Here is a 10,951-nt window from a genome sequence, read left to right on the forward strand (position 1 = left end):
TTTTGGAAGAAAGGCCTACCTCACAGGATCTCAAATGTGCATACTTTGACAATTGTTTGGTTAGAGCTTGCACACTAAGATGAAGAATTTGTTTTCTTAAAAATTAAACATCAAAACAGCAAATGCCTTTCTCATTCCAAACCAAATCTTGTGAACCACTATTGCATCACCATCATGTAAAGTGGCTGTGGCTAAGTCTGGGAGGGATAAAACATTGGAAAAAAAAACTTCAAAACCAGTGACTATCAACTCTCTTGTAGTGTACATTAAGTTTGTCTACAACATACAGGAAAGTTTGTGTCACATCAAGTACCTAGTGACACTGCTCCAAAGAGCACATTTCCCTTCTCTAGATTACAACACGGGCATGTAGTAAATGTGGAGTCAGCCTAAGGGGTGCTCCACAGGGTCTACTCTACCTATCCCGGCTGCAAATATCGGAGTTAGTGTGTTGTTATAACGGTGAGCAAAAGGCTGATTACCTCTGCCGTCCTAGCAGAAAAAGACAAACGACAACATCCCAAACTTAAGTCCAATTCAAAAAAGCTGAGAACTAATCCACCACAATCCATATTATACCCAGTTCGGTTAAGAGTCCGGTTAGCTTCTTTAACATCCCTTCATAGGGAATCCTGGTCCAGCTGCAAGCCTTCTCCTAAAACTTCCTGGTTATCAAGGTTGGTGTTAATCTTCTCCAAGTCCCCATTCAATCCCTCAGACCTCGGCAAGTGCAACTGATCCTGCAGACAGAAATCACTAAAAAATATTAGCAGATCTTCATTTGAGAAGGGAGAAAGCTAAAATAGCTCTCACCATAAGTGAACTATTCTGTGTAGAAAGCTTTTTGCATTCTTCTGTCATGCATTTGAGTTCCTCACGTAGAGATGCATTCTCTGATGTGAGCCTCTCCACTCTTGTGGCAAGTTCCTCACATTCTGCCTGCAAGAAAAAACCCTCAGATTATCATTATACCATCCATGACATATACAAAAAAATTTGGCCATAACTGGACCTACTCTTCACTTTCCTCCTTTTCAAATTCCAGATATATATCCTCAGAATAGTAGCAGCAGCATACCTGCTTTCTCAACCTGGACCTCCTTGCAGATTCCCTGTTGGACTGTTTCCTTCGTTGTCGCTTCAATTCTCTCTCATCCTTCATTAACCACAAGAAAACATCATCAACCACTCCTTTTGTGTGTGTGTGTGTGTGTGTGTGTGTGTGTGTGGCGCACCACACTCTCACCCTTGGGAGCGTGCACACGCACCACCTCTCTCATGCATGCATGCGAGAGAGAGAGAGAGAGAGAGAGAGAGACCTGTAACCAGAGTTCTCCAGGAACCACATTGGAGGATGGAATCAAAGCCGTTGTGTTTGCAGCCGCCGAACCCCGTTTACCTTGACCAGCAGCCAACACACCAGGTGTTCCTCCACTCCAGTAATCCATGCCAATGTTGAGATTAGTAAGGGGCCCACCACCAACCACCTGTTTCCCACCAATAGAGATTGGCATAGCAGCTACAGTATAGTTTCCCACTAGATGATTTACAACTTGTGCACTTCCATAAGGGGTTGAATTTACCACATGAGAATTCGGGGCTGCAAAAAGATCCAGCCAAATAGAGAGGACAAAAGCTCAAAAATCGTCTATAAGCCACAAAGCACCCATCACATTTACTTTGCTCAAGTAAAGTAACATATGTAATAACTTGAATCCAGCAAGAATACCTTCTGAAGTGGCTTGATCAAAGCTGCTTTTGCGGACTTCCTGTGAGCCCTAGCATGACAAATACCTTGTCAACATTGGCTTAGGCAGCTAGACAAAGACAAAATTGTGACTTAGTAAGCATGAATAACACATAAAGGCTTACATCTTGAGAGTTCCCTTCACTCCCATCTGTTGAGCCTTCACTCCCACTATCACCACTACAAAATGCCCACAAGGAAAAGAAGTAAATAGTAAAGCACGGCATTTCAAGCCTTAACAACAGATTCAAACCAACCCATGTTTCAAACCTTGGCATTGATTTCAGACCAACCTGTGTGAGAGGACACCATTCATAGATGCAGCATTTGCCTTCCCCATATCACTCGCCTTGGCAGTGAGCAACCCAAGGTTTCCCATGCTCCCTTTAGAGCTCTTCCCCGTTTTTTTTGTTTTTCCCTCGGTAGACTTTCCCTCTACATCTGTACCTATGGAAGCAGCAACCTGCAAATTAACATATGTTTGTTGGGTGTTGGACTCACACACTCACACACACAAACCTGCACATTAGGGTTAGGTGCAAGGTTGAGAAGCTCACACACAGAAATGAGAGAGAGAGAGAGAGAGCCAAAAGTGTGGTATCCACAAAATGCAAGTCAACCCTTGCATGTGTGCCACATCCATATAATATAGAACTACAAAATATTATATGTGTCCTTTCACACTTGATGTCCAAGGGGAAAAACCACATGGGAAAAAGTGCCCTTGGTTAAGCCCTGTTCACACATAGCACTACCATAAGTGAGCATATGCCTACAAATCCCCCCTGTAGTGGAAGTGTGAACCTGTACAAGGTAGCAGATCACTCTCTGTATGAGAGTAAGCCCAAAGCTTTGCGGAAAGCTTCAAACTTTTCTCGAGGTAAAGCCTTTGTGAATAGATCTGCAACATTATCCTGTGTAGGGCAATAAGATAAACTGATCTCCCCTGCATGTAGCCTCTCTCTGACATAGTGATAATGAATCTCTATGTGCTTGGTACGTGCATGAAATACTGGATTTCGTGCCACGGCCATAGCACTCTGGCTATCAGTGAGAATGGTGGTGGGTGTCTGCTGACACTCACGAAGATCAGCCAATAGTCTCCTCAACCATACACAATCTACTGTAGCTGTAAAGACTGCCCTGTACTCAGCCTCACAAGTAGATGTAGCAACAGTGGGTTGCTTTTTACTCAACCAAGATATGCATGAGCTGCCAAGAAAAAAACAATTCCCACTGGTGGATTGCCTGGTATCGTAATCACCAGCCCAATCTGAATCACTGTATGCATAAAGCTGCAAGCTGCCCCCCCTGGGATAGAACAAACCAAGATCCAGGGTACCCTTAAGATAACGAAAAATGCGTTTGACTGCTTGCCAATGCTTTGTGCCTGGGCTGTGCATGAATTTGCTCAACAAAGACACCCCAAAAGATATGTCTGGCCTCGTGTTACACAAGTAAATGAGGCATCCCACTGCCTGGCTATAAAGGCCAGCCTCAAAAGGCTCTCCAATATCATGCATAGTAAGCCGTACACCTGGTTCTACCGGAGTAGAAATGGGCTTACATTCATCCATGTGAAACCTTTTTAGCAAACTTTTTATGTACTTAGTTTGCTGCATAACAATGCCATCATCTGTATGCATAAACTGTATGCCGAGATAGTAGTGTAAAGGCCCCAAATCTGACATATCAAATTCAGCTTTCAAATCAGCTTTGAAATCTGAAATTTGTGCTTTGCTTGTACCTGTAATGAGCATGTCATCTACATACAAGATGACTATGAGAATATCGGCATCGGTTTTCTTCACATACAATGTGCTTTCAGCTGGACTATTCTCATAACCTTGGCTGGTTAGATGAGCATGTATCTTATCATACCAAGCTCTTGGAGCTTGTTTTAACCCATACAATGCTTTGTGCAACCTGCATACTTTATGTTCCTCACCAGGAACTAGAAAACCAATGGGCTGATTTACATATACTTCCTCCTGTAAATCCCCATTCAAGAATGCAGTTTTGATATCCAACTGATGCACTTTCCATCCTTTATGGGCAGCCAATGCAATCACTGATCTTATTGTGGTCATTCTCGAAGTAGGAGCAAAAGTCTCTTCATAATCTACTCCCTTTTTCTGGGAGTAGCCTTTAGCCACAAGTCTTGCTTTGTACCTGTCAATAGTACCATCAGACTTTCTTTTGACTTTGTACACCCACTTTGTGCCAATTACATGCTTGCCTTTAGGCAGTTCCACAAGATCCCATGTATTATTCTTCATGATAGAAGAAATTTCAGCTTGCATAGCTTGCAACCAATACTCATTCTCATGTGCTTCTTCATAAGAAGAAGGCTCTTCTGAATCAAAGAGACCACCCATTGCGAATGCAGACTCCCCACGATGTACATTCAAGGCATGGCTGGAACTAGCCCTTGTTCTACCTGTGAGTGGAGCTGCAAGTTTGCTCTCTTGCAAAGTTTTCAGCAACCATCTTGGCACTGACTTGGCTGTGTCTATGGCTGTTTGCTCTTCCCTGACAAGATCTTCCACTTCTTCCACAGAAGGGGGCTGAATGGCTGGCTGTTCCACATGTTCTACATGTGGATTTTGTTGTGTAGGGGCTGGCTGATCTGAATCCCCCCTAATTGCAATGGGTAAAAGTCCATCAAACATGTCCTGTATGCCTGTATCATTGCTTTTATACAAGCTGATCATGGGCTGTTCTGAATTTTCAGCAAATACCACATCTCTACTCACAAAAATCCTTCGAGTAGTTGGATTATAAAGACGGTATCCTTTGCTTTCATTGCTGTAGCCCACAAAAATGCATTTAATTGCTTTGTCATCAAGCTTTGTTCGGAGTTGTTCTGGCACATGTGCATATGCCAAACACCCAAATGTACGCATATAATCCACTGTTGGCTTTCGGCTATACCAAGCCTCAAATGGTGTTATGGTTTTCAAAGCTTTTGTTGGACACCTGTTCAACACATGAGTTGCACACATTATAGCTTCCATCCAGAATTTGTGAGGCAACTTTTGTGCTTTCACCATGCATCTTGCCATCTCCATGAGAGATCTATTTTTCCTCTCAGCTACACCATTCTGCTGCGGTGTATAAGGCACAGTACATTGGTGTTTGATGCCCTTTTGAAGCATATAATTCTTGAATGCATTTGACATGTATTCTCCACCTCTATCTGAGCGAAGTGTTTGGACTTTACATGCACACATATTTTCAGCCATTGCTACAAAGTGTCGAAAGCATGTAAACACATCTTCTTTCGCTTTCAAAGGGTAAGCCCAAGCAAACCTGGAGTAGTCATCAATGAATGTGACAAAGTAAAGATGCCCCCCTATGGATGGTGTCCGCATTGGACCACATACATCACTATGTATGAGCTGTAATTTATTTTCAGCTCTAACAGCTCCATCTTTGGGGAATGGTTTTCTTTGCATCTTTCCCAAAATACACCCCTCACATACATGTCTCGGTGGAGACTCAAGAGGCGGCATATTATCAACCATATGATGCTTCTGCAAAAGCATCAAACTCTGAAAATTTACATGCCCAAAACGAGCATGCCATAGCTCTGCATCATGCATAGCAGGAGTGTGGGCAGCCACTGTATTTGCATCATAAGTGCGCTTGTCATAGCTGTCCAGCTTATACAAGCCTTTGTATCGTGTTCCAGAAGTGACTATTTCATAACCCTTTGATGGGTCTTTTACCAAACACTTCCCATCTTCAAATTCAACCTTTAAACCTTGGTCGTTTATGGCTGAGACGGAGAGCAGATTTTTCTTTATCCCTGGAACATACAATACATTTTTCATACATATATTGGCACCATTGGCTGCAATAAGTATGACATTACCAATTCCCTTTACTGGATATGTGGTATGATCTGCACATGATACAGTGCGGCCATTTGAAGCATAAACCAAGTGCTGAAATACATCTTTGCATGATGTGATGTGGCTCGAAGCACCACTATCAAAATACCATGATGCATTCTGTCTGTCAGATGCAATGCAAGACATATCAGTGTCCGAAGCACCTGGTGTGTCACTAGTGCATGTGACCAAAAAAGTGTACTCTTCCTGGATTACATTAGCTGATTGCTGTGCTTTGTCATCCGAAGAGTCTGCTACTGCATTGCCTGCTTCTTTCTTTTTCTCTTTTGCAATCCTTTTCCTACATTCACTGATGTAGTGTCCAGGCTTATGGCAGTAGTGACATTTGCCCTTCTTTTTGGGCTTGTTTGCATCCCCTTTGTCAGACTTTTCACCACTAGAAGAGGGCTGTCCACGACCAGCCTTGCTAGACTGTTGTCCCCCATGCTTAAAGCTCTTTGCTTTACCCTTATCCTTGGCTGTAAATGCCTTTTCTCCACCACGGTTGCTCGATATGTTTGCTCTCGTTTGCTCTTCCTGCAAGAGTAAACCCACGAGCTCTTCAAAAGTGACGGGATCACCACCTCCTCTCATCGAGAGGTTGAGAGAGGTGTGAAAGCCCAAGTAGGAAGGCGGTAAAGAATGAAGAGTGTTGGTGACCATCTGTCTGTCTGGGATAACCTCATCAATGTTGAGCAATTGTTCCTGCAAATCTTTCACTTTGGTGAGATGATCTGCCATGGAGTCACCCTCATCCATAGAAAGAAGATCCAATTGCCTCTTCAAGTAGGCAACTCTTGCCTCGTTGCGTACCTGATACATTGCTTCCAATGTGTCCCATGCAAGCTTCGATGTCTTGCACGAACGAATGTGCGGAATAATAGTCCTTTTCACTGAAAGGGCTATCAATGACATGGCCTGTGCATCTCTAGAGTCCCATCTCTTCTGCTCTTGTGTGGGAGCATGATCTACATCAGGAGCTCTTTGAGCACCTCCCCTTTGAGGCGTGGCTGGCTGAATGGTATGTGGGCGTGTGTCATCACCACACACGATGCCCCAAAGCCCTTTGGCTACCAGCAAATTACGGATCATAAAACTCCAGAGGGAGTAGTTAGATCCATCCAGCTTGTCCTCCTGGGTGAGCACACCAAATACATCTGTAGCATTCTGTGCCATGTCAACAAAATATAACTGCAAGCAAACCAAGCACAAGGTGCACTGCCAGGCAACCAAATGTCCTGTGCAAATGTATGCCTGCAATCCAAAGCAAGTGTAAACCTGCACCAAATTGTCCAATTACACTCAATGTGTATACATACGCGACAAATCGCAGCTGTAATGCCCAATTACATGCTCCAATCAGAAAATCCCCAATTTTTATGCACTCCAATCGCTTCAATGTGCATCTAATTGGCCAATTTTCAGAAAAGCCCCAAATTTCTGCAAATGTAAGAGCTTCAATTTGCCAATTTTGACCTCAATTTTGAAAACCCCCAAATTTCTGCAAATAAGAGAGGTTCAATTTGCTGATTTTGACCTCAATTTCAAAAACCCCCAAATTTGCCTTAATCCTGTACCACCTGCAAGCTTACAAATCTTCCTGGCAAAATCTGCCTGCAAACCAAATGTTTATTGTTCTGTTTGCTGAAACAAAAGTACCTGGGCAGCCGGGAAGAGACCTTGTTGAAGGGAGTCGTTTTGCAGGGGAAGGCGTTGGAGGGAGTCGATGCAGGTGGAGAGCACACTGAGCTGCAGGTGATTCTTCACCTATGACGTGGCAGCTGGCGGAGGTGTGCTCTGGGCGGTGGTGGCGGACCAGCAGAGGCGGGCTTTGTAGTCGAACAAGAGAGAGGCCAGCGCTGGAATCGCTAGCGAAGAGGTGGGCTAGCGAGAATGGCCTGTAACGGGCGAGCAAGAGGCGACGAGTTGCTGGCGTTGGGAGTTGAGGTCGCTGGCGACGAACAGCAGACGGACGCGTAGGAGTCGGGCAGGGTGTGCCGGCGGGCTGGGACCAGTGCGGGTGCCTGAAGTCGACTGTTGGAGGATGGACGGCGGCCGGAGCAGAAATGTCGAGCGGTGGGGAAACGCCGGTGCCTGGAGTCGACGATGGAGCAGACGGGCGCTGAAACGGAGTCGGCCTGAACGGAGCCGAGCAGGAGCGACGGAGTCGTCTGCCGGCGGCTACTTCGACGGAGTGCAGGGCGACACTGGGACGTCGACGGAACGGAGGGGCGACGGGCCTGTGCCAGTCGTCGACGGAACGGAACTACGGCGGCTGTAGCGCTGACGGAGCTGGTCGGCGCCGGCTGCAGAGAAAGCGCCGCCGGATGCAGAGGCGGTGCCGCCCGTGAGACTGGGCGGAGGTGGTGGGCTCCCCACTAGTGCCGCCCGTCTCTGGCGGCCGGACGGTGGAGCAACTGGACGGAACAGGCGGACGGACGTCCGTCGACGGAAAAACACAGTGTCGACGGAAATTCGCAGTCGACGGAATTTTGCAGTAATTTATTCAGCAGCAGATTTCCAAGGCCAGCTCCAGCTCCCAGCTCTGATACCAAATGTTGGGTGTTGGACTCACACACTCACACACACAAACCTGCACATTAGGGTTAGGTGCAAGGTTGAGAAGCTCACACACAGAAATGAGAGAGAGAGAGAGAGAGCCAAAAGTGTGGTATCCACAAAATGCAAGTCAACCCTTGCATGTGTGCCACATCCATATAATATAGAACTACAAAATATTATATGTGTCCTTTCACACTTGATGTCCAAGGGGAAAAACCACATGGGAAAAAGTGCCCTTGGTTAAGCCCTGTTCACACATAGCACTACCATAAGTGAGCATATGCCTACAATGTTAATAACCCTTCGGCCCCTAGTCTAAAAGCTTCTAGCATGCTACCCCTAAACCTAACCATGAGTTTCTTAAATCTAAAGAGATGTAACAATAGAGCTTGAAACGAAGCCTTCAGGTCATGACTGTCATCTCAGTACAGAAAAATGACTGAAAGTGCAATTACTCACTGGTGTCATAGGAGGATGTCCATAGATTCCTCCATGGGGATACATGGCTGCATACGGAGGTGGTGTTCCATAAGGTGGCATCAAAGGCTTCTCTTGCAAAAAAATCCAATCAAATAGGACAAGCATCATGTAAGTCCAAGTGCCTCCCAACTTTTTTGTCCAAAAACACCCCCATCCTTCCCAAGACCACCACAAAAAAAAAAACGTGTCCTAAACTCCTACCTGAGCACCCCACATGTATGGGTGAGGCTGTGGACCAGAGCCCATGGTAGAAGGGAAATAACCTGGAGGTGGCAATGGCGACATTCCTGTACTGTAATAAGCCTGACCACATTGGAGGAAGCACCACTGAGTAACATCAAGTGGAACGCGTGCGCTTGTGCATGTGTGAGTGCGTGTGAACCAATAGAAAAAGTAATGGCGTGCACATTTGCGGTTACTGCCTTTGTGCCATCCTAAGCCACTACACACACACGCACGCACGCACGCACTCAGGTGATCCCTATGCCTTTTTTAAGGATCAGTTCATTATGCATAGTATAGTCTACATCCAACAAGTCTGGATACCCGGCCTGTGTAAAAATATTCATCCCATTTAGTGTCCACGGTTTCATGCTCAGTTTCCATGAAGTTTTTCTCATCAATCAGCTCATGCCAGGTTTGATGTGTAAACCAACCTGAAAAGCTGCCGCCCACTCCGGGTATGGCATGGCTGATGTGGTGGTGGGAGTTTGCTCCTGCTCAAAAGCTCAGAAAGAGTGAATAGAAGTGCCGCAAGGCCACTACGAGTTCCCACATTCCATCCCAATGCATAGTTCTGAGAGGCTCATTACTTACTTGTTGTTGGGTAGACATCTTGGTGGTTTTTGTTGGAGTTCCCATCTCTCCAGAGCCCATATCTGGCATATGAAACTTTGGAAATCAACGCGCCCACGCGCGCACACTTACAAGCCCTGCCGAAAAAGAAAAAAAAAACAAGTGTGTCTGTGACCTAGCAGCCCCTCTCTCTCTCTCTCTCTCTCTCTCTCACACACACACACACACACTCAAAAGTAGAAAAAACGAAAACAGGGCATATGAAACTTTGGAAATCAACGCGCCCACGCGCGCACACTTACAAGCCCTGCCGAAAAAGAAAAAAAAAACAAGTGTGTCTGTGACCTAGCAGCCCCTCTCTCTCTCTCTCTCTCTCTCTCTCTCACACACACACACACACACACATACTCAAAAGTAGAAAAAACGAAAACAGGGCATACCTTGCAGCGTGATCAATCCTTGCTTCGATGCAGGAAAATCCCGGGGGACAAAAGATTTGAACTCGAAATGAAGGCCATGAGCTTTAACTGGGAGGGCAGTTAACGATGACTAACAAGAGAAGAAACTCCAATCCGGCAGCATGCGCAGCAACTGAAGAAACCCTAATCAGGCGGGAGGAACAGGAAGAAACCCTAATGCGACCTAGATCGGACTAGGAGCGGGTCACTGTCCAGGTGATCGCTCTAAAGAGGCCAACTGGAACACAGCCATCGCCAGCAGCCAAGCAAGCATCGGACTCATCACACACATAGACACACACAGCCCAGAGGAGGGAGACGATGTGGCAGGCTGCAAGGAAACGTGTCGTCCCCACCTCCCTCTACGAAAGCCACGTCTTAGGGTTTCGCCACTGCGTGCCACATCAACTCTAGCCATATCCCCAGGTCCGGTTTCATACGCGTCCGCGGCCCCAAAAGGTACACGTCCTCTTCACAGCTCGTAAAAGTTGGCCACCCGTCCAAACCCTTGCAAAACAAAGAAACCCTAACCGAGGCATCCTTCATGCAATCAAAAAACAAGGAAAGAGAGGAAGAAGAGGGTGGGGTGTCTCTTTTAACGAGTCTCGAGATCATTTTGCAAAGAAGTTTGTAGTGCTTCCAAGAACACTTGGCAAAAAAGTTTGTGGTGCTTCGGAAAACCAATCTATGTTTGGGACCAATCTTAGGATGATATGCTTCACAATGGCTCAAGAAATTCTCAAATTCATATTGCATGCTAGTCTGTGTGTAACCAGTCTTAAGATCATTTTGCAAAGAAGTTTGTAGATCTTCCAACCTTAAGATCATTTGGCTAAAGTTTTGCGGTGCTTTGCAAAACTAATCTATGTTTAGGACCACTCTTAGGATCATATTGAAAAGAAGTTTGTAGTGCTTCCAACCTTGGGATTATTTGGCAAAAAAGTTTCTTGTGCTTCAAAAAACCAATCTATGTTTAGAGTGCTCTCGAACCAACCTAAGTTATAGCCTATTTG

General features: G+C 45.6%; 1 protein-coding gene across 4 annotated transcripts; it reads right to left on the reverse strand.

Annotated features, from left to right (window-relative positions):
- Positions 1-239: 239 nt before the first annotated feature.
- On the reverse strand, positions 240-10,363 carry LOC147637284 (bZIP transcription factor 1-A-like). Of its 4 annotated transcripts, none has more exons than XM_086800926.1 (13): positions 9,921-10,363; positions 9,502-9,617; positions 9,342-9,401; positions 8,887-8,988; positions 8,665-8,751; positions 2,041-2,210; positions 1,873-1,927; positions 1,730-1,769; positions 1,584-1,600; positions 1,320-1,487; positions 1,079-1,156; positions 814-939; positions 240-740 (listed from the first exon to the last, which is right to left on the reverse strand). In XM_086800926.1, the coding sequence occupies exons 2-13, from the start codon at positions 9,568-9,570 to the stop codon at positions 621-623; spliced, it is 1,092 nt and encodes a 363-aa protein (XP_086657052.1). In that variant the 5' UTR covers positions 9,571-9,617; positions 9,921-10,363; the 3' UTR covers positions 240-620. The 4 variants fall into 4 exon arrangements, with proteins under 4 accessions (XP_086657052.1, XP_086657051.1, XP_086657050.1 ...); XM_086800925.1 differs by having other exon boundaries at positions 1,730-1,778; XM_086800924.1 differs by having other exon boundaries at positions 1,320-1,600.
- Between the last annotated feature and the right edge of the window lie 588 nt (positions 10,364-10,951).

Source organism: Cibotium barometz, chromosome 7 (genome assembly GCF_041138505.1).
Source record: "Cibotium barometz isolate CiBa-2024 chromosome 7, ASM4113850v1, whole genome shotgun sequence".
Classification (NCBI taxonomy): Eukaryota; Viridiplantae; Streptophyta; class Polypodiopsida; order Cyatheales; family Cibotiaceae; genus Cibotium; species Cibotium barometz.